The sequence below is a fragment of the Sander lucioperca genome, chromosome 12 (assembly GCF_008315115.2).
Source record: "Sander lucioperca isolate FBNREF2018 chromosome 12, SLUC_FBN_1.2, whole genome shotgun sequence".
Classification (NCBI taxonomy): Eukaryota; Metazoa; Chordata; class Actinopteri; order Perciformes; family Percidae; genus Sander; species Sander lucioperca.
The window spans coordinates 19,528,857-19,553,598 of NC_050184.1; the positions used below are offsets into that span (position 1 = coordinate 19,528,857).

The following is a 24,742-nucleotide window of genomic DNA, read 5'->3' on the forward strand; positions in this document are numbered from 1 at the left end:
CAATCAGAGACCAGACAGGCAGCCGGGTGTAAAGGTTAGAGGGCTCCAGGGCTCTGATTTTAAGGTAATGTTACTTGTTTACAAGCATTACATGGATTGGCCCCTTTATATATTGCTGATCTCCTTACCCTACATCACTCCTCCAGGAACCTAAGATTGTCTAATCCGTTTCTTTTAGCTATTCCACAGTCTTGGATGAAAACAAAGGGTGATCGTGCCTTCTCCGTTGTGGCCCCGAGACTCTGGAACAAACTTCCCATTCATATTAGGTTCTCTTCTACCGAGATCTTTAAGTCTCGTCTTAAAACGCATTTTTATTCTTTGGCGTATGATTTAGTTTAGGGACATTTGTATAGAAGTGTGTTGTTTGTATGATGTTCATTGTGTCTATATTTTTATTGTCTTCCTTTGTTTTTATAACATAATATAACTTTGTACAGCACTTTGTTCAGCCTAGGTTGGTTTTAAATGTGCTCTATAAATAACTTGACTTGGCTTGACTTTTAATCATTTTGGTGGTGGGCCAGATTTGGCCCTCACCAGGGGAGAAATCAGTGAAAGGGCTTAGATCACCAACATGCAGCCAAGTTTCCATAACAAATAAAAAGTCTAGATCACGTGATAGAAAAGTGATTGCACATTCAACAATGCGAATTTGACAGGGATTGTATCCACAGCCCGCGCTGATCCTATTTGATCATTTGAACAGTCAAAGCAACGGAGATTACCATAGTTGACTCCTCGTCTTCTGCGGCCAGGCGAGTGATGATGTCCTCGGATGTTTGTAATTCTTGTGGGAATGATAATGGAGGTGGGGGTATAAAAATTGATTGCCCTGTTGGACTGAGGACCAGTTCCCTGACTTGTGTGGGGTTTGTTCTTAAGTGAGTCATGCTCTAACATTAGACAAGCTCCGTGATGATCGGAGCAGCTCATGAGGTGGGTGTTTATAGAAGGTGACAAGAGAGAGTAGGTAGTAACTGACAAGGGGGGCCTGCAGGGGGAGCTCTCAAGGGTAAGGTATGCTTCTACTGCTGTAGAGGAAGATGGGTGTGACTGGGGCATGTGCTTGTGCATGTGTGCACAAGATGTAAACAGTCAGTCACATGTCTGAGTCTGGAACCCGTGCTGAAGATTACCACAGAGCATTTGGCTGCCCCGTTTATTGGGGTGAATTCCATCTCTGCTAAAAAGAGAACGGCGTTCCAAAAACAAATAAAAATTGTCAATAAAACCTATGTTGTGGAGCCTGCAGGCAGACTGAAGCCAAGTGCTAAGGCTGAGGAGTCGGCTAAAACGTCCCGCTCCGCGACCAACAGACGGAAGTGGACCAGAAATAAAAAACACACACTTTCCAGTGCTCTTCAACGAATCATTAAGAAGGTTAAAAGCCTGTTTTGTAAGTTCACTTTCACGAAAGTGGGTATCATTAACTCCGCAATGGACCACAACACGTTTGATGGAGGTTGGGAGTGAGGGTATCAGGTCCACAAGTTTTTTTTTAAGATTATTTTTTGGGCATTTTTAGGCCTTTATTGACAGAACAGCTGAAGAAATGAAAGGGGAGAGAGAGGGGGGAATGACATGCAGCAAAGGGCCGCAGGTCGGAGTCGAACCCGGGCCCGCTGCGTCGAGGAGTAAACCTCTATATATGGGCACCCGCTCTACTAACTGAGCTATCCGGGCACCCAGGTCCACAAGTTTAATCAGAATGTCTGCAACCCTGGCTCCGGGAAAGCAGTGTGTGACTGCATTAAAAAATCGTATGCCCCGTGTGATGGAGTCACCGATAATAATAGTGGTGGGGGGAAAAAGAGGACGAAGAGTTGTTGTGCTTTGATGGTCGGTATTGGGGAGAAAACATTCAGTGCCGGTCTCATGGACGAGAAGAAGGAGAGGGAGATTGCCTACTCAGTGGGGAAGATTGACGTTGAGGCATAGACTCATTTTTGCGGTCCAGGCAGCGGAGGCCACCAGAGCGCCTGATCACAGCGTCTTTGAGAAGCTTTCGTCGCGAGGCAGAAGTCTTCGCCTGTGATGACAGCTTGTGAGCTGGCGACGCAGCGGAGAGACCCCGGGCAAGAGGTAAAAGACACGATTCAAATCTTGTGATTAGCACTAAATACAAAGCACAAGCTGAGGTTGATGGGAATGGGAAAGTGTTGGACAAACTGGTGGCGCGAAATGAAAAGTCAGGGAATCACCAAAGGCGTTAGGATTCATCAGCCGGTAACAGTGACTATAACCCATGTGCCAATTCATTCAATGATTTCCAAACAATAGAATGAATTCACAACATACAGATACCTATGTCTCCATTCGGCTGTAAACCTGTGATAGCTTCCCAGTGAACAGTGATGAAAAAACTAACCCAACTGGCTGATCCTGCGGTAGTTTATTGTGGTTAAAACCCGGAGCTTGAACTCCATGCTGTGACCCCCTGCTGGGGAAGGAAAGGTAAAAGCTGCTATCCAACACTGACAGAAATGGGGAACAACTCTCTGCCCCACTCTCCAGCATCATTACGGCGAGGCAAAGGGATGGCAGGGGGGTCAACAAAAGGCTAGACTAGAGAGCACCAAGACAACATACCTCGGCCAAGGGTGCACAATGCTCCTAATTTGTTATTTTAATGGTTCTTTAATTTTTTTAAACCTAATTTGGATCCAGATGAGCAACTTCTGTGATATTCTGCTGTCTAACAAACAGAAAAAAGACCAATGGGACTGAAAATATATCATCTAAGGGTAAATATGTGGCCTAAACTAGGGATAGACCGATTATTGGCCCTTGCTGATTATCGGGCTGGTTTTTTTTTTTGGCAGTTTGCAGAATATCTGTATCGGCGTTTTATTTGCCTGATAACCGATAAAGTTAAGGAATTAAAAAGTGGTCTACTTTGGCTCGGCTACAGCTCTGTGTCTGTCCCTCTGCTTCGGTTTCACTCCCCACTGAGTCTAACGTAATGTCCCCCCCACAACACTCTCTGACTCTCTGTTACTGGGTATTATGTTGAAAGTTTCTAATTCTTTAAATAATTGCTTAAAGCATTTAAACAAAGTTTTGTGTTGGAGTTTGTAACAGTAAGATGAACAAAGATTTTCATTTTCACTGTAAATGCATATCGGTTCCAAATATCGGTTATCGGTTTCATTAACTGTTAATAATTGGTATCGGTATCGGCCTTGAAGAAACAGTATCGGTCGATCCCTAGCCTGAACATCACTGGATATTGTTTTTGTGCGTCAGCTCACTTCATTTATCATTCTGATAATCCCTTGTCAGTGGTAGAATTTAACACATTTCCCCTCAGCAGCCTGCTTGGAACAGCATGACTTTTTGTTTGGTTTTTCTAACTTGAAGCATGAGAGGGCTGTGGAGGCAAACGGCCAGCATTGACGACTGAATTCTGCTTCATCCCGTGGGAAACAGGAGCTAAAGAGACCCCATTATGTCTAATGAGAGAGAGCCATGAAGCCGCTTTCTCCACTGCAACATCAGGGGGAGACGGAGAGGAGGGAGGAGAGAGATGGAGACAGACGTGTAGAGATGGAGAGGAAGGACAGGGATGGAGTGAGAGAAGGGAGGAGAAACCTGACCTACTTCTCTTCTCTTATTTATATGCTGAGGACAGCATTGTGAACCAACCAGAAGCCTGGAAGCTGTCATAGCAACAACAGTCAGAGAAATCCCAGTCTGAAAACCCAATTGCTTACACTTACTGCTAAGTTATGAATCTACAATAAAACAATATCCATAGATATCTGCAAAATTACCACTCAGTTCTCTCTTTTTAAATGTACATCCGCATGCATTAGCAAATCTGTTTTGTAATGTTGGTACATTCATATGGAACAAATCTGCAAAATGTTCACTGTCAACCCATTTCTTTTAATTCCCTATAATCTCTGAGAGCTGCTAAAGCATGATTAGTGTTTTTGTGGTTCTGTTTCAGAAACTCAAAGCACTCAGTTAAAGCTATAGTGCGTAGTTTCTGCCACCCCCATGAGAAATTCTAAGTAAGGACAACAACACCGTCTGTGCGTCCACATGATACAAGCCTTCCGTGATTGTGCACGCGCCCCCACCCCTCCTCCACACAGCTGCTACTAGCCAAGGAGGACACGGAGGATTGAAAAAACATGATGGACTCTTCAGAAGAGGACATTATCTTCACGAAAACTTGAGTTTCTGCGCGGGAAAGTCACCGGACCACACAATCTTCTGAACATAGCCATACTGAGAAATACAGAGAGAGTTGTGTGTCTTAATTAGCTTTGTAGCAACTCATTTGGCAATGACTTGAATGTAACGGACGTTCATTAATATCAAAAAGTTATGCACTAAAGCTTTAAAGTTAGGGAATAACAGTTGTCTTAATTTAATATTGAAAAAGTCAATTCTGACTTGAAGCAGGAGACAGGAAGCATTGACTTAATCAATATTTAACCAAAACACCGTATTTGAGATGAGAAGATAGATGTCAATCTCATGTCATGTCTCACACGTCCTGAATTGGAAGAAGAAGAAAAATTACATTGCCAGAGAATATCATCAAGGCTGGAATTAAGTTTCCTCCAAAATATATGCTCTTTGGAAAAGCAAATTGGTAGTTTAAGATGTATTTTGGGTTGAAAATGATGAGTTAAACTGGAGTTAGGACATCTAAACAGCATAAAGTAACAAGTAAAGAGCAGCAGTCCAGTCATTATGATTGCTGGTTTAGCTGAAAGTACTAATGTACAATGTACCTACAGTATATGTCTTTTATTGAGTAAGCCATGCTCCACAGTGCATCAGTAGTAATGGCCACATGAAGGTGTAGATGTTGGCTGTGTGTGTGTGCTGAGTCAGCAAGATGCCGAGCACTGAGCTCATCCACTTTCTGGTCTAGACATTAAGACTATAGCAGCCAGGGCAGATGTTTCATCCTCAGAGCTGTTTCACTAACCAGGGAAATGGTAACAGTGAAGATGAAAGCCATTACATGTATCTTTGAAATGGCTTTAAACCCTGTATCTTGCATCTGTGCTGTCTTTAAAAAGTATTATGGCACTAACTGACAGGAATTATTATTGTAATTGTTGAGCTAGAGTGAACTAAATGCTGAGCGACACACCTTAGAAGACAAACAACAAAAACATATCCTTTTCACAATATGATATGATCTGGCTAAAGCTAATATGCTTTACGAAAAGAGAGGCCACAACACAAAGGTAGAGCAGCAGAACCTGATCTTTTTTCCTCCCCTTCAGAGAAAACACATTAGGTACTTAAGGCCTGATTGAAATAGCATTCATCTTCAGCATCAGCATCCTCTGCCTTCCAGAGTGGCCACAGTGCATTACACAATAAGAACACTTTAACGTTTAAAGTCCTGTTTCAGGCAAGCAGGGTGAGCAGCTGGAGCTCTTCATCTTTATCAGGGAAATCATGAAAACCCACAGGTGCATTCAGGTGTGTGTGTGTGTGTGTGTGTGTGTGTGTGTGTGTGTGTGTGTGTGTGTGTGTGTGTGTGTGTGTGTGTGTGTGTGTGTGGGGCATGGACCTGAGAGATGAGATGAGACACCTGCTAAACAAGGCAGAACTAGGACACCATCAATTATGCACCAATACATTATGCACCTATCAAAGGCAGCATGTTTATGACATACTGTACTTGATAATCCACAGAAACGCACTGATTTAAAACCACACTCATAATTAGTAAGCGAAAAATTATGATTATGAGTAGTTTATCTAATCAAAGCAACTGACTGTTTCCTGAACTGGAAATAATCACCGTCAACAGATGCTTCTCAAACACAGTGCAGAAGGACCTGGCGAACCACAGGGTATCGACAACAGAAGTGTTTTTTTCTTTTCTTAAATTACATATCACATGTCCGACCCATCAACAGAAAAGAACGATATTGGACTATTCTGTAAAACCCAGGGTTATGCGCACATGGAAACAACTAGTATGGTTGATGTTAAGGAAAAGATCCTGGTTTTGGCAAATAAGTTATGGTTTAGGTGTCTTCAGGGTAAGCCAACTTACACACTTGGTTAAGGTTACGGTTAATAAAAAGGGGGAGCATTAAGTGTATGGGTTTTGACTACGTTCTGCATTGGCACTGAAGATTGGCATTGGACACTAAACTGTGAGGTGCAGAACAGTCCAATATGTAATTCCTAGGACCATTGTAAATACAAAATAAACCACATTTTTAGCGTTTTTTAAAAATCTTTACTGAAGGTCCACTTACTATCTTTTTACATCCGCGTCTCATGACCTTAATCAGTGGTAGACGTTTATGATGAAGACGATAAGATAAAAAAAAAAATGGATCCTCAGTTAAGGTTTTTTAAAATCTTTTCCAAAGTCACAAAAGAACTTTCATGCTCTGACCCTATTTTCTTTCAGATGCTTTAAATTGCCCATATTATGCTCATTTTCAGGTTCATAATTGTATTTAGAGGTTATATCAGAATAGATTTACATGGTTTCATTTTCAAAAAACACCATATTTTTGTTGTACTGCACATTGCTGCAGCTCCTCTTTTCACCCTGTGTGTTGAGCTCTCTGTTTTAGCTACAGAGTGAGGCATCGGACTTCTATCCCATCTTTGTTGGGAGGCGCACATGCGCAGTATCTAGGTAAGGATCACATCAGCTAGCTAGCTGTTTCTCCAACTTCGGTCAGTACAAGGCAGGATTAGCCGGGAGACTTCTTCTAAACGAGGGCACACCTGCAGAACAGGGACATGTAAGTAGTTCTTTTGTAGATTATGGTGAACTTGTGTGTGTTGTAGCAGTGTTTTGCCATTGAGAACAAGCTATCATGCTACGGTTAGCCACCTCGTCTCGGCTACTGACATAGAAAGCCGTGCAGATTTTGACCAGCTCACCCGGAGACTGAAGGCAGGACACATTCAGAAACCGTATCTCACTCTAAACAGCATGGATGGGTTTTTTTTTCCAAGTTTGTATGCGTGTGGAAGCACCAGAGACACAAAATAACACCCCAAATCCCAGAAAAAGTGATTTTTTCATAATATGGGCACTTTAACAAACACACAGAAGCCTGGTTTCAGACTATGAATAGCTGCCAAAATCAGATTTCTTTTCAAATGATTCAACTAGGTCTGGTGTTGTGCTTATTGATGGTTTATAAGCTCATCAGAGCTTGAAAGGCTGGATTAAGAATGGGGATGTTATCTTCCTTTGTCAAAGCTAGAATCAATTCCAAACATAAACGTGTATGGATGAGATCAATGCAGGTTGATTTAATTCTTACAGATGTAACAACACTTGAATCAACTGCTCCTAGAAAATGCTAACTTATTCTGTGCCAACCGCCGAAAACACAAGAGAAACTTCCTATTGTTTTGCTCATTCATTCTACATCGAAAGTCAAATTGTTCATTCTAAAACGCATTGAATTCCAGTAAGCATTTAAACATCTCGAAACGAGTCTTTAGAATTCTGAAGATACACCAAACCTTGGATGAATGAACCCCTTTTCAGCAACGGCTTAGAGAGTTAGGCAATGTACTACACATGGAAAGACTCCGCTATAAGATGTCTAACAAATAAAGAATTTTCCAAAAAATATGGCATCCTCTGCTGGTCAAATGGACAGCAGCGTGTGAGACAAATAACGGCCAGGGTGACACCCCTAGCACATGAGTGTGCAGCTTTTCTCTTTCTTTTTCCTGAATTTGTCTTGTGCGCTATGTTGACTGTCATTATATCATTATCATATCATATATATATATATATATATATATATCAATATCATCATATTCTCTCTTGCTTTTTTGTTTTTCCCCCCTTTCTTTGAGGTGGGTTGTTGTTTTGTTGCTGAAATTTTCAGAAAACCCAGAGGGAAAACTCTTGTATTGTTATCCTGTATAACCCCTGTATAAACGATTCCTTCAATAAATATATTAAAAAAAACCATCATTTTAAAACTTCCTGTGTCTTCCAGCTACACAGAGTTTGTCATAATCCCTGTATTTTCCCAGCGAAGACTGGCTCAATGAACCGAACTGACGGAAGCATTGTCCAGGCATTACTGCATGTACTCCCCAGTTGGGAGTGTGTATCACCGAGAGTTAAAGACACTCACCCTGTTAAAGCGCTTGGCCTGGAAGAGGTGTCCGTTGACTCGGTAGAGTTTCCTCCATCTTCTGGCCCCGCGGCGATAGATCGATTCTAGGAGAGAGAGGAACCAGTTATAGAGTAACAGCATGGCGAGGGAATAATGAGGATGGATGTGTGCTACACTAGAGGGGGAAAAGATGGAGAGGAGGGGAAGAGATGGAGTGGCAGCTGAGGGAAAGGTCCTGCAGCCTCTTCCTTCGCCAGAAGTCTGAGTTCAAATGAGGGGAAGACACACATCAGGTTTCTCTACGATGTATGCGCATGCTCACACACAAATACACACACAAACACAAAGCGCCGGTTGGCCTCGCCCTCTCTCCCTCACTCACCAGTCTACTCTCTTCTTTCACCCTCTCCCTTCGTCTTTCTCCTTCTTTCCCTGCTTCTTCCTTCCCTCAAGTCCTCCATCCCTCCTTCTCTTGAATGGAAGAATGAACTTATTAGTGCTCCATAATGCCTTTTATTCAGATGAGACCATGAAGGTGTTGCTATTTATAATAGCAGCATGTAGTCAGCTATTAATAAACTGCAGGGCATAAACATGAGCTGTGAGCTGAAACTTCTCTCGTCATATCAAACGATTTCAAAATGATTCTACACCCTTACAAAAGGTTTGCTGGGATTCATCAATATTATGACCTGCTGAAATAAAACCTATCAGACACATTATTATTCTATATCAGGGATGGGATTGTGCTCATTCGTTATGGTATTCGTTTTATTTTATCATTCTGCTGATCTAAAATATTGATTAAGAAAAATAGGCCTTTTATCGCCTGCCTTTTTATAATTTAAACCTAATTAGTGTCAGTTATAAGAAAAATAGCTATGTTCTGTATGTACAGTATTAGGGCTGATATAACATCATTAGTGGTTGGGGGAGTGGGGGAGTTTGTGACCCTCTGCCCATGCGGACGGGCCCAGAACTCCGCTGAATCCCAGAGCCGCACCGAACGTGCTGAAGGCCGACATCCAGCAAACTCGGAGAAAAAGAAGTCTTTATTCAACCGACTAAAAACGCTGTCACCACGTTTCCATTTCCCCAGCCAAGTGGGGATGAACAAAGACGTCATCACCCTGCTGCCTGCTAAAAGGCACGCCCTGTGGGACCGATCGCAACCTTGAAAACCTGAGAATGCCCGAGAGTTCCAGGAGGGGCCAGCGCGAAGCCTGGCTGCCCCCTCCCCTCAGGGGCAACTTTCCCCCTGGCCATCCAGTGGTGTAAGTCTACGTGATACGCAGGTGTACAGAGTATACCCACTAGGAAAGGTCAAGGATTTCAGTATACCCACTTACAAAAACGCAAGGACACCGTTACGTAACGATGATTGTTTTGTGAGAGAACTTTCACACTTATGTTCATAAATTCACCCCCGTCTGTGTTGCGAGTCGCCTAGGAACAACAACACTGCGCAAATTTGAAATTAGGAAATGTGAATCACTAAAGTAGCTAGATATATGAAACAAAAGCAAATTTAAACTACACTCTTTCAGTGTTTTGGTAAGCCTGCCCCTGAAGCTATACTGCCGCTTCGGATGACACTGCAGCAGACGTTAGGCCGGTTACACGCTGGCTGCGTGGCGTGAGCGTGGCGTTTCTGTTGCGTGTCAGCTGCGTGGATTTACACACCAGAAACGTGTCTGACGCAGCGCTGCTGCTGCTGCTAGCCTTGTCTGTACATGTGTATGTTTCCCATTGATAAAATGAAATATCCTGTTAAACATAAATATATACTGATTTGATTACAGCAAAGACAACGTCGGCAGTATTGACGGCAAAATAGGCTATAGAAATATTTCGTTCTGTATTGACAGGTGCAATTAGAAAATTTCTTTTTTTTAAATTACATTTATATCTGCATTTATATCAAAACCTAGATACTTTCAACATCAGCCTGTCATTTATTAATATGTATTAGTGTCAAAATGACATATAAGCATCTTTTCCTATTCTATTTTGCCTGGAAACGCTTCCAAAAATAGGCGTCGGTCCTATTTCTAGCATGCACGCGTTTTCGGCGCGGCTCGAGCCGCACCTGAGACGTGTGTATTACGCAGGCAGTGTGTAAGCTCTAACCTATTAACATGGGAGCCGAAATATAAACGGACACGCCACGCAGCTGACACGCTCACGCCACGTAGGCAGTGTGTAACCGGCCTTAACGTTACAGAATCTACAGAAAATGAGCCAGATGAGGCTGAGGCTGATGCTTTACGCGGTAACGTTACCAAAAACCCATGCCGTTGTCGCTCTGGGACGGGCGAGTCTAATGCTGGGAGGGAAAAAATGACAGTATACTCACTACAAAAAACTAGACTACACCACTGTGGCCATCTAAACCATCAGGTGAAACCTGACTTCTTCCTGTGATAGGGGGTTGATGCTACAGATTATTGCTGCCAAAATTTGCCACATTCACCAAATTACAAATCATATTTTATGTAATTTCTAAGATCATTTGAATGCATTATTTAGCATTATTACTGTTGGCATAGTTCACGTTAGTGATTTGGCCTCTTTTAGGTTCTGTCTCATGTTCAAAAACATAGTACTACTAACAAAGTACTGATGTATTAACAGATAACAGTAGTTTCAGCTATTATCAAAAGTAGGGCCGGACAAAATTACCATGACACAACAGTATGAATGGCTTACGGTCCCAAATGTACTCCTAACACAATTTCAATACGTAGTGTCTGAATCCCATATAATTCAAAAAAGTATAGCTAAAAACAACCATAACCAAAAAAGGTTCAGCCAAACATGGCAGCCCATAGTCCAATCCGCCCATGTCAAAGGGCATGATTACAAGTTGTATAACCATCATGCATCATGTCTGTTATGTTGTTCATATTACTTAGTCATCGTGGTCCATTACTCTTACAGTGTGCAGATGATCACTCAACAAGGAAATTATTATAGGCAACCATTCTATTTCTATTAGCAGCAGGACATTTTGATTTCAGGGTGTTAAATTAGATGTCACTTAAAAAAGAAAATAATTTAATTTGATGCACTATCACACAGCAAGCAGTAGTGGACATCAAGAGGAGTTGAGTAACTCGCTATGACTAACAAGGTTACACACATAAAAGGGTTTGTCGATGTGTGACCAATTTGTTAACATGTGATAATTGTCCACTGACATGATGCATGCAAGAAATGCAAGAAATTCACTATGGAACTGCTGAACACTACTAAGTTTGTATGGGAAGATCTTAAACTAAATTGACTGATGTGGCATCAATGAGACATTTGTCCACAGACACTAGCTTTATTTTAATTTATTGTTATTATAGTGTGTCGCAAAGAAAGGTTAGGTGTCAATTTCAGGATAATATGGGAAACATTCATCCCTACAGGTCAAATCCCAAAAGATCCACATCTGCCTCTAAAACTAGCGTAAAGCGGTACACCATATTTGTTATTACTGGATGTCACTGGATGTTTTTTGCTAGACATGAATCCTAAAGCACTGATGAAATAAGCTACCATAAAGAATACATCCGGTGATTTATTTCTTGCAGCGTTTGCCACAGGTATTCGACAAAGAAAGACCTGCTCGTTGTTTTTAATGGCATCGTATCTTGAAAAATATTTTGGCCGGTCATTTTTTTTTTCAGTTTACCAGCCATTGGCAGATAGACCAAAAAGTTAATTTTGGACCCTGTACACAATGAAACTCGATAGCATCTTTCATTAAAACCTTCCCTGTCTGCTAAACGCCCACTTGTTTAAAACTTCACGCCCCCAGTATGTACCACAGACTTTCTTTCTTTTTTCAGTGACAAGTAAACTTCAAGTGTAAACTCGAGGGCATAGAGAAGTGTAGTTCATGTGCATAAGCAGCAAACCGTTATGCAGCTCCCAGTGCTGACTGATAAAACGGCTGCCATACAAATCAATAAATAATCAGTTTTCATGTGTTGCCTTTTGCTGTTGGCCACAAAAAACCACCACAGCATGAAGTGAACTGGTTGGCTGAACCACATCAGGCGTTGCCCTCCTGATTCCCACTAACTATTCACTAGCTGCTCGCCCAGTGCCTCCCCCTGTACTGTCTTTACTGGTTTTCCAGTCTAGTTGGTTGGATGGGGATGGGTGCGGCTGTGATATCCTCCTCCACTCACTCATTTTTTGTCTCCGTTGCTATGGTTGCCACAGCCCATCATACACAAGCTATTGTTAGTTTGCACAGAGGATGTCAGGATGGCATTGTCTGCAAGTAAAAGTGCATCTTAACAACAAACCTTCTGCTTTTCTGAAAAAGGATTCTACCATTTTGCAAAACATACTGTGTATCACATTCGCTGTCTATCTCTTGGGCAATGGGTGCAGAGATGTGTTTAGATTGTCATGCCAAGGGGTGAACCCTTGTTCCGGATGGTTTTAACAGGGGGACTCTGTCTGACTTCTTTAATGTTTAACCTAATAATCTGTTCTTCTTTCTCTATCACCAACCACCCTTGGCTATTATCTACAATGTACTACGCACTGCAGACAGACTCCAGACAAAAAAATTTACAAGTCGCCTTATTTTGGCAAGCAATATTGGAGAGCACATCTCGCCAGGTCTTGTCCCAGCCAAAATGTAAATTGTGCTCATCTCTGTATGCAAATAGGCCGTCACAGAGAGGGATTTGAACACAGTATCAGACACTTGGTACATGAGGTACTGACTGAGGATTAACGGGAAAAACTGTAGCAAAACTGCTGTTAGAATTGTAGCGTATGGCCACAAACAGCAGAAGTGGCATTGCTATAGAGGCCTCTGTTGTCTTGAATGTACACTTCACAGCTACATTCTGACTTTTTTGCATCATGAGGAATGTTTCTGTGATCCTAGTATCTTTCAATATGTCTCTGAGTCAGGGCAGTGGAGATCAGAGAGTGAAAGCGAGCAGAGGAGAGACACAAAGGGGCTGTGCTCTTTGGGGTCTCCTCTGTGAATTCCCTCTAATCCTGTTAACTCAAGGCCTCTAAAGGAAAGTGCCGCCTGCCTTGGAGACTCACTGTGGTGTGTTTCCATAGTTACCCAGCATTTCTTCCCCTGTGCCCGTATTAGTGGGTGACTGATGATGGGGGGGGGGGCCCACAATGTGCCACTGAGGCATTGTGTGCGAGGAAGGTAAGCCTACACTTCACACTTCCTCGATGCCCACATCAGATGCTAAATACAGTTTGTGATTAAATAATTAATTGAAACAGATGTTGTGACTACATAAGTGGTAACTTGCAGCACGTAGCTTTGTGTCTTTAATCAGAGTGCTGACGAATATATGAGTGGTTACACAGAAAAGGTTTAAACACATGAGTGAATGTTTCCATCCTAAATGTGTATTCGGCTGCCATACAGACCGCATTCATCAATCTCTGGGTTTAAATGGTGAATATCACATGAATTATCTTGGCTAGGGGTGGGAATCACATACCTCACAATACTATACACGATACATGGCTCATGATACTGATAATATCACGATACAGCAATTCTGCGATGAGCAATATATTGCTAGACAACCCTATGATGATATGTCACGATATCGGTCTAACTATGAATGCAAAATGTCCGTGAAAAGTTTAATTAGAGTTTTTCTCGCTTTATTCACTGCAAGTCCAAACAGTTAGAAAACAGCACAATTCTGCAGCACAAGTTTTTTAAAATGACACAACTATAGACTTAGGACTTAAACGTGGATGGGGCATCCCATTAAAAAACTCTTCCTCTTCGGCTTGTTAACTTATGTTCAAGTTTTCCTCATTCATGTGTTGAGCGCAACCTCGAGGAGCCACGATGTAGCAATGCTGGGAGTTTTCAAACACAAAGAGTGACTAAACTCTATATCCACTTATTGGAATGACTAAATTACATCTATAGTCACTTTACTGCACATTTTCTCCTGGTCCCTGTCTTTTGTTTTCATTCCAATAGAAATTATTTTTCCATAGAAAAGCCAGTGTTGTCTCACCTAGACCCCTCAGATATCTGTAGGTATGACTGTTCTTAGGACAGGTGTCAGGATTTGAATGTGTGAAGGGGGGCCTGTTTAAGCTAAGCTAAGCTTTATTTTGAAACTAGATTGCAAAGGTTTTAAGAATTGATTAAAGGTGGCCGGGTTGACTCAGTGGGTAGAGCAGGCGCACATATACTGAGAGGCTCATGCCTTGACGCAGTGGTCCAAGGTTCGAGTCCAACCTGTGACGATTTCCTGCATGTCTTCCCCCCCTTTCTCACCTAGCTGTCCTATCAATTAAAGGCGGAAAAGCCCAAAAAATAATCTTAAAAAAAAAAAAAAAAAAAAAAAATTGATTAAAGCCTCATTGTTTAAATTTTTTTAACCAAAAGGTTGAGTCTACGCTTGTCCATTCTGTAACTAATAACGGAGACCTGACCTGGAATCTGGGTCTGGCCGGGTCCAAGTTATATTGAGTCTGAAAGGGCTTTGTGTGGTCCTGCTTTACTGCCATAGGTCTTGTGTCCTGCGTGTCAATGCTGGATGTAAAATACCTATGTGAAAGGCGGGAAACATGACATGTATCGCTACTCTTTTGGACTGCGACGATTTATTAATTAGTGGATCATCACAAGCTGCTACCAGTGCTGCTGTGTAAAGTAGACCGGATTGATCCCGGGTAGGGCTGAACGATTTTTGAAAATAATCTTATTGCGAGTTTTTTCAAAAATATTGCGATTGCGAGTCAATATGCGATTATTTTTTAAGCTCTTTGTCTTCTGTATTATTCAACAAAGACAAGCAATAAATCATTGTATAGTATGAACAACACAAGATTAGATAGATTAAACAAACTGTTCTTTCCTGGAGGCCAGGCCTGTATGTGATGATGAAATTAGGTGATGCATGAATTTATATGAATGACATCTTTTATTTAACTACTTCAGTCACAGTAGTATATTGAGCACTGACCAAGCCTGGTGTAAACATTCATATGAAAGTCAGAAACTAATCACACAAACTAAAGGGCAGATTGTAGAAATATAAAAACAAATATGTGGCTTTACCACACTTAGTAGTATTTACATTTAATTATTATTTACTGTAATAAACATATGTAAACATGTGGATTGCACTTTTTAAACACTGTCTTTGAACTTTACTAGACAGCTAAATAAGTAAAAATATAGTATATACAGTATATACAACGGTGTATTTTTTATACAGCGCACACAGAGGAGCTGCCTCCAGCCCCTCCCTCCCCTCATGAAGTTGTGTGCCACGTGCATGATAGCGTCAACGTTGCACTCACACTCAGAGACAGAGAGGCTATGGTTACGTTAGCAGTAGCATGCTGCTGCTGGTCTTGCCGTGGGATTAACTGTACTAATCAAACTGTTGAAACAACGCGGCCACGCTGCTGTGAAAGCTCCCCGAACGTCATTTATCAGAGTCTGGTTGTTACCCCTCCCCGCGTCAGTCTCCACTCCATATCTTTATAATGGAGCTAGCTAACTGGAGCTAACCGCTAATCAGAGCTAATCGTTGCTAACCGAGCCTTCAGTTCTGCGTGCCTGTATCCATTAACTGCATGTATGGACTCGAGCCCGAATAAAACCCTTCATTTTATTAAAATAGCTGTAAAAGTTTTAAACTACAACTCAGAGTTGTTTGAATGACAGAAATCTGCTCAAGGTACGGCGTAGCCTTAGCGTGCTAAGTTGATGCTTTCTCTGCGGGTGCAGACTGATTTGCTCTTGCGAGTCACGTGACCAAATCGCAGCCTTTGCGATTAGGAAATCGTGTCTTAACATATCGCGATATTATCGCAAATGCAATTAATCGTTCAGCCCTAATCCCGGGTCGATTCGATGAACTACGGCTACTTTGATCCCATTTGGATCCAGTCTCTATGGAGAAAAAAAATTCTTAAACAGGTTCAAAACTTTGGATCTCTATTAGTAATGGTAGTGAAAAACAGGATACATTTTACATGCTGATAGGGAGGATTAAAAATTAATTAAAAATCAAACATGTTTTACTGGTCACATGCTGTGAAATTCAGTGTTTTGATTTTGAATAAAAATGCTAATGCAGCAGTTGGGGGCTTCCATTGAAAGTAAAGTATACTGAATAATTCAATATTCAGATTTAGACTGATGTCAATGAATTTCTGCAGGCCAATGCGCATTCTTTGAAGCTAGAGCTAAAGAAGGCTTCACATTTACGGCAAAAAAAGTGTAGCTTCAAAGAACAAACCGAGTTTGAAAATACAAAAACAGCCCGACTTCACTCATGGCCTCGGGTGTACCAGGAGCACATCTTTAGATGAGTTTGGTGAATTCACACAAAAGTGAGGAAGAGTGTTGCTGTAGGGAAGTGACAGATAGAGCAAAAGGCATGCAGGAGAGTGCCGTGGTGTTAAATCTGAGGTGAACAGTTAGAAATATGAGCACAAATGAACCAAGTGTAATTTCTCTTCAAAGTCACTACCTGCTTTCCCACTGAGACTCATCATCAGGGTGTTCCCCGCCATTATAAAGGTTTAGGTGCAGCACCTGAGCCGTTTTGGGCACTACCTACTGTAAGCCAAATGAATGTGACTAAAAGACTTTTCTCAGGTCTAATGATTGTAGTTGGAATTCTTTAGCAAGTTTTGTCTTTTAGCGTTTTGAGTGTTATTCATTTATAATCTGCTCTATCTTTTCCGTTTTATACACAGATATGGTAATAATAACGGTCCAAAATGATGTAAAAAAAGAGACGCTAAACTACCACAAAGGGACACAAACCGACTCCAAAGAGACGCCAAATGACCACAGAGAGATAAAACAACCCCAAAGGACAACAAAAACGACCAAAAAGAGACACAACACGCCTACAAAGAGACGCAAAAACCCACAAAGACACAAAAGTTACGAGGAAATTGCATTTTTTTTTTTTTAATTGAAAATTTAACATTTTCTTGAGGATGTATGCGTAACCCCCTGTCGTGACAGTGTGAGAGTCATGGGAGCGCCGTGACTTTTTATACCCGCGCGTGGTGGTCGCGACACTAGTTGCAGTCTTCTCCTGAACAGAGGTGGCGCAACTGAGGAAAGGCTACAGACTTTGCTATTTCTACTGACTAGAAGGAGTATAAGGTAAACAATGGTGAAGAGAAGAAGAGAAGCACTTTGAATACTTCAGAATGTCTGCACAACGATTCGATGACCTACTTTGTCGGATGAAGCCTTTCATTCACCATAAAAAGAACTCATCTAAACCCATTAAGTTTACAAGAGAGACTTGCAGTCACTCTGAGAGACAGATCCGGTTGCCCTTGAACTCATCCATGCTTCTTGTTTCCTGTCGCGCCAGCGAGATCTACGTCATTTTGACATCACATTGTCGCACGACAGGTCGGGAACGGCGACTGTAAAGAGGCCTTAAGTCTTCCACAAACCGAGGGAAGACACTACAGACTAGGTGTGACGAGATCTCGTCCCCACGAGATCTTGCGAGATTTCTCGTCATGGTAAAAAGTGTCGAGTGCAGAGCAGCAGCCTTGAAATTAGCATAGAGTACTGACTCTCTCCCTCTCCATCTCTACCTCTCTCTCTCTCCCTCTCTCCCTCTCTACCTCTCCCTCTCTCCCTCTCTCCCGTCATCTGTTGAGTGTTTGATGGTAATTTATTTGTGCTTCAGAACGTAATCAATGTAAAACAATAGTAAAATAAGCTTGATTTCTCTCCGTCTACTGTACAATGACAAATATAAGTACAAAACATTTGGTCTCAACTACTGCCAGAAAACGCTTAGTTATGTTGTAACCTTGGTTCTCTGAGACTATCTCTCAACCATACATATGGAGTAAGTAACAGTGTAACTGTTAGTTATGCAGGAGAGAAGCCAGTTATCTGAGTTTGTGGCAAAACCTTTCAGTGCTCGGTTTTCATTTTGGGACTTTCGACTGAATAAAGGACTATTTTTCCAGTCTTATTTCTTCATTGTAGTTTTCTGTAAAATAGTGTTAAAATCTCGTCTCGTCTCAATCTTGTGAACCCAATCTCGTGTCTCGTCTCATCTCGTGAGCTCGGTGTCTCGTCACACCCCTACTACAGACCCAATCACAATGTCTGTTCGTCTGTGTCCCGTACATACAATTTAGCGGCGCTGAGCGCACTGGGATGAGGAACAGCTGGATATACTCTCATCTCATTCATCTAAAATGCATGTTTGGTGCTTTCATATGTCAACACTTTCACTAATGATCTAATGTAGACCTTATGTACCTGTTGGGCCACAGACTGCAGAAAATGCAGACCCCCTAAACTAGCAGTCAGTCCTACCGGCTGTGACATGTTGCTGTTTGTAACACTAGATTTGGTTGTTTCAAAGACGCTAGCAAAGCAACACAGGACAGAAAATAAGCACAGCAGAAACGTCAGATGGGTTGAACCACTGTGTTCAACCTTTATTGTCTTTAAACAGAAAATGACAACAGAAATAAACAAGTTTGGCGATTTCACATGCCTCCAATTCAAATTAACTGTCATTTGTCTACCCCGAAGTGTTTGTTGCTGTTGTTGTTTAAATATTGTCACAATACTGACTCAAAAATCAGTCAATGTCAACCACGGCTAGAGATAAATATACCAGTGGGATTTTCCAACCTCATCTATTGTTCCATGTTTTTCCCAGAACAATCAAATTATCCATCCCAATACAGATAAGGACACCCTCTTGGATCCCCCTTCTGGTTATAGCAGATGTTATTGCTTACTGCATAAAATAAAAAAAACAATTTCTGCATCCGGGGGGGCAGATTAGTTCATGTTTACAACTTGCTAGGATCGTCCTCCCGGCCTGAAAGCGATGCGAACCAGAAACATCGCTGCCTCAGTGTTTGCAACACACCACTTGCCCTTGACTAGCAGGCCTTCAAAGAGCTGACCTATTACAACATGTCCCTCTGGAGAACGATGAGTGTTGCAATGCCCCATTTTTCTGCCAAGGTACCAGAATGAGAGTAAGAAAGAGACGCAGAGTGAAGGAGCCACGGCAGACATGTCATGCGGTTTCTCAGATGATGAATCAAAACACAATACTGTACCTCCGGATGCAAAGGCCAACGCGCACAGTCCTGCCATATTGTCCGTGGAAGGTATAAAGAGGAGTAGACGGCCTGCTGGTGTTGTACTGTAGCTTATGTGGGCAGTCGTATCGCAGCAGAACAGGGTGGTACTACCAAATCTTTCTAGGGCAGGACATTTACGAGGGCTTGACTCATTTCCAGACATTGTTCCTCTCACTCGCAGGAAAGTAGCAGCATACAAGTTGCTACCAACAACACCCGCCCCCTCCTTGAAATACCCTTCAAAAAAAAAAGAAAAAAGAAGGCACAGGACCTCGAGGCTGGGAATAACATGTTTTTGTTTCAATGAGTTCCTTAGGAATCAATGCAAATCAGCAGTGAGTGACTGAAATTATTGCTCAATAGAGGGTCTACCCATGTTCCTATCAAAAGTGTATGGAACTTGTCGACTTTTGCAAATTGACAAGTTATTTTCTGGACTTTCAAAGAAGCTGAGAGGGATCAATGAAACAGCCAGGCATTTTTAGACTCAATCAGACCTCTGTGATAGGGGATGCTCAATAATGGTATGACTAACTTTCTTAATTTGACTTCTAATTAAAGCACTTATTCAATTGTCCTTTTAATCAGCGTGTTCCAGATAAAGAGGGAGAGAACGGACATTGCGAAGTGCAAGAAATTACAAAAGATATCCAATTTCAAAGTTGGGATCACTGTAATTTGATCCGGATTCGGGAGTTATGTAAAGCCTTAAAAGGGCCGTAGGGGTTCATGCGATGAGAGTGTGTGGGATCCCTGGGACTGTACACAAGTCAGTGTCACATGATGAGTCAGCCGCTCTAGGTGACACCATGGCAACTGATACAGTATATCAACGTGTTACCCCCGCATCCATGTCAGACCACTGAAAGCTGAGGTGTGGATGAGAACACAAACTGTACAGTAACAAGCCTGGCCACATATGGAATCATTTCTTTCTCTAAAGTGAGCATTGAGGCCAATTTCAACTGATACAGACGGATAAAATGCTAACTTGTTTTTAGTGTAGTGTTTGTATACTGATCCCCGTCACATTCCCTCTGACAGTACAGCACTATGTCTCTACTATGATGTATTTTATATTTCTGTTTACTGATGAAAGTGGATGCTGAACCCTTTTATCTGTGAACTGATAAAGAGTAGAGGACAACATTTGAAGTTAAGATGCATGGAGAGACAATAAACCATTGACTGAAGACTAATCACTTCATTATGAGTATTGGGATGATTAATAGTCCAAGGAGAGAAGATTTAGTTTTTGCTTCATTTGGGGGCATGTTGTATTAATGTTTGTGGTAATCTTGCTTTAATGAGAAATGGTCACTCTCTATCACCATCACCGTTAGAGTAGTCTCTATCGACCACGTTTCATTTCCGAGATTGTTCAGGTGCCGCCGGAAATTCCGCCAGATTTCCCTAATTTTCGCCCGAATGTCTGTCACCTTCCGCTTTTTTTGTGTTGCCGTTCTAAACTGGATTTCTGAGGACTATGGTTAACTGCTCCTCAGATCTCTGCAGGGTAAATCCAGACAGCTAGCTAGACTATCTGTCCAATCTGAGTTTTCTGTTGCACGACTAAAACAACATTTGAACGTACACATGTTCCACCAAAACAAGTTCCTTCCCAAGACTATTTCGCAGCGTCATCGTTGCTCCGCTGCCCAAGACAATTGTGATTGGTTTAAATTAATGCCAATGAACTAGAGCACGTTTTTCTCCCATCCCTGAATGCTGTGTGGACTAGCCAGACCCTCCTCCGCAGCGCTGTGGAGGAAGGTCTGGCAACATAAGACAACATGGATACAGCTCAGCAGCTCCTGTGGTACTGAGAAGAACCAAGAGGCACACGTTGCCAGGGCTGGCAGTATGCAGCTGACAGAGGAGAGCCTCACATGCCCCCAGTGAGGAAAGACAGGAGATATTCAATTTGGATGCAGCTGCTGCTGTGAGGATGAAAGACACTTTGTTTAAGTCTAACTGACCTTGTTAAAAATGGAACTAGTTCATGCTCTGACGGCATTTTATCCATGGGATGCACGCATTTTATCGTTAGCGCAATATCAACTGGTGCAATAAACACATCGCTAAAGGCTGCAACATATCGCCAAAGACACTCATTAAATTTTTTGTGTTAGTTGAAAGAAAATATCAGTAGAAAACTGCAGTTTAAAATGTAACTCATTCTTTTTTTAGTGGTGCCTTTTACAATGTTCAGGTTGTTCAATAAAAGAATGTTGGAAATGATTTCCTTTCATTTGTTTTAAATTCAATAAGCTATTTGTTGTATTTTAGCAGAATACTGAAAGCAGCAGAACTGAGTACACTTTAATATCTGGTTATTTATCGCAAGTAATATCGTTATCGCGATATTCAGCAACGTTATCGCATATCGCACATTTTCCTCATATCGTGCAGCAGCCCTTGGCTTTAATCAGTTCACCTCAACTCAACTCAGTTCCCGGGCAACCTTTCTAGTGAGCCTGCCATGCTCTCTGGCTGTCTGCACAGACCTCAGGTGACCTAACGTTGATCGAATCCCAGAGACAGACCGACCCCAGATCAGATCCCCTACCTTTGACGCGAAGGTAGAACAGCAGCGTGAGCAGCATCCCTCCTGCTGAATGGTACCGCTGGCTCGCCTTCACACCCTGGATCTCATGGTGGACTCCTGCACCTCCTCCGCTACTCCTCTCCTCATCCTGCCTTTCTCCTCCTCCTCCTGCTCTCAACAAGCAGCTTAGCTCGCGTCTCTGTGTCGCTCTCTCTTCCCCTCCCCTGCCTTCTTATTTGCTTTCATCCCTCTTCAGGCTGCCGCTTTTCATCTTCTTGTCACACCACACACACACACACTTCAAGTAGTACACTTTAGAGGAGGTATATATGCAAACATGCACACATTCTTTGCGTGCTTGTGCATCAAATGTCCCTCACTTCCTCCACGTTACAAATGCAGCGTTTCAGCCACAAGATGGCAGACGTAGGCCTGAAACCAACAGCAGCATCCTCTGCACACAGCACATTTTAACCTACATTTCAACATTGTGGACTATTTTTAGTGGCTGTGCTGTGCCTATTGGAGCCCATCCTGGATGACAGCAACACTTTCCTAGAGACCTGTCTCTGGGTGCATTTATAGCACTTTTTTCATAGGACTACTGAGAGCTCTGTGTGCTACTGTACATCACCTTCACACAGTCTGTATGTATAATGTTATGCTGTCCTATATAAGCCAGAGGGATTGTATTGTATGTGTTGAATTTATTTGGGTTACAATTTATAGTGTATGAGCACCAGCACAGTGTCCACAGTACTACAGGTCTACAGTCTACAGGAAACAGTGCCAAAAACCTCCACCTTAACAAAGTCATTCTGTCCAATTTGAATTCCAAAACCTTCTGAAAAAGTCAGTGGTGGGTTATACATCCACTTGTTTCCAGAGTAGTTTCCTTTCTTTCCGATACTGTGGATCTGAATCTTGATGCAGGACGTATTATTGCAAATTACTGGATTAGAGCCAGGGGTTAAATTGGGATGGGGGGGGGGGGCTCTGTGGTTTCAGGGTTGCCATGGGTGCACGTGTGCGCACATAGACTACTAAATCTGATTGATATTGAGCGAAACATTGTTTAAGGAGAATATCAGATCTATTTAAATTCTGTTTTTACACCTGTCAGTTTCTGACCTATTTTTCTTGCCATCCACCCATCCCTCTCTGCCATCTGTCTGACTGACTGTTATTGGAATGACTTTTTTTTTTTTTTTTTAACTCTCAAATATCCATATCCATTCATTTTCATTTTGTCAAATCATAACAGAAGTTATCAGTATCGGCCTCAAAGATCCAGTGTCGGTCGGGCTCGATTTATACAAAAAAGCACATAACTGAAACCAGAAAATTGTCCAAAAGAAATGTTTGTGTCTTAGATGATGGGATAATTAAACCCCATAAATTCCCGCATAAAAACTTTGATTATTTTAGGACAGGCACACCCAGAGCTCGCCTTCTCCCAGCCAAACACAGACTTTAAAACATGAATGTCTATCCTTGCCTGCCAATGTTGCAACATGGAGGAGGTTGTGCAAACATTTTCTGCATTCCTTCACAGTAAGGGAGGAAGGCTATTCTCTAGGCTGGCCCTTTAGCTTTATCAAAGCAACCTTCAAGACATTTTTACTTTATCAGCAGTGCCAGAAGCAGGCCGAGTATTACAGCCAGTCATTCGCTCTGAATCAACACTGTGTAGTGCATTAGAAAACACAAGTATACTGATTATGAAGAGGTTCTCCACTGGGAGGAACTGAATGATTGGAAAAAGAAAGAGACTGCAGCATGTATTTAAATGTGTCGTGTGAAACTATGTTTCGCATAGTTTTTAAATAATAGGCTTTTCATATTTTTCATATTGATAATTTGTAGGTTTATACTGTATTTAACCCTCACTTTGTAGTATCACTACTGTTAGTCAATTAGTCAACTAATCGGTCGCTTTGGTCTTAGTCGACTAAGGTTTCTTTAGTTGATTAGTCATTTTTTAATAATTTTTCATGCCGATTGACTTATTTCCAAGAAACCTATTAGCACATCTGTAGTAAAAACAAGATTTAAAGTTGCTTTTGCATGATTGTTTGTGGAATTTTTTATTTATTTTTTTACAGATCTGTCGTTTAAATCAACTAATTGATTAGTCGACAAAATCACACGAGTGTTAGTCGACTAAGAATTTCTTTAATCTAGTACAGCAGTAATCCCTACCCCCATCAAATACTTTTTAATCTTCAATAGATGTGTTTCAAAGCATCTATGGACAGCCAATAGTGTGTTTTGCTTTTTTTCCCACAGGATTCCATGCCATTTTGTCATAGTTGGTGAACTATTAGCTGGCGGGCTAAATGCTACCGACTAGCCGGTGGTGATCATACCAGCACTAGTCAGTCACAATAGCTCTTTGACTTAGCGGGCTGCTAGCTCTGTTACTAACCCCATAGTCTTGCTTTGCCAGACCTTCCTCCACAGCGCTGTGGAGGAAGGTCTGACTAGTCCACACAGCATTCCAGGATGGGAGAAAAACGTGCTCTGGTTTATTGCCATTTCTTTAAACCAATCACAATGGTCATGGGCGGTGCTAAGCTCCAGACAGAGACACGGTGCCTCTGCAAAATAGCCTCGGGAAGGAACTTGTTTTGGTGGAACGTGTACGTTCAAAAGTTGCTTTAGTCGTGCAACAGAAAACTCAGATTGACTGGAGTTTAAAATTCCAACACAAAGAAAGCGGAAGGTAACGGCCAAAAAGAAGGACATCAGGCAGAATTTCCGGCAGCATTGTAGCAATCCCGGAAGTGGAACGTCGTGGATAGACTACTAACCCCATTATAAGTTAACCCAGTTTAACTAAAAGATTTTTGTACCATGGACTCCTGGTTCATGACTGTCTGCAGACCAGGCCTCTTTTTGTGCAGTTTATACTCCAGTACAGCAGGGTTATTCACCACACAGCTTCTTCCATTTTTGATTTCCCAGGACT

The 24,742-nt window shown here is 41.9% G+C and overlaps 1 protein-coding gene across 6 annotated transcripts in view; it reads right to left on the bottom strand.

Moving 5' to 3' along the window:
* Positions 1-24,742, bottom strand: part of prkcz (protein kinase C, zeta) — a 128,194-nt gene that overhangs the window by 63,274 nt on the left and 40,178 nt on the right. For 4 of the 6 annotated variants that reach the window (XR_004898942.1, XM_031310881.2, XM_036007901.1 and 1 more), the window contains one exon: positions 8,115-8,200. Coding sequence is in view for 3 of the 6 variants with exons in the window: in XM_031310881.2 (XP_031166741.1) it covers positions 8,115-8,200 (86 nt within the window). In the remaining 3 variants the exon portion in view is untranslated. Of the gene's footprint in view, positions 1-8,114; positions 8,201-19,199; positions 19,439-21,792; positions 22,100-24,742 lie in introns of those variants that run through there. The other 2 variants (XM_031310899.2, XM_031310891.2) reach the window with 2 other exon arrangements.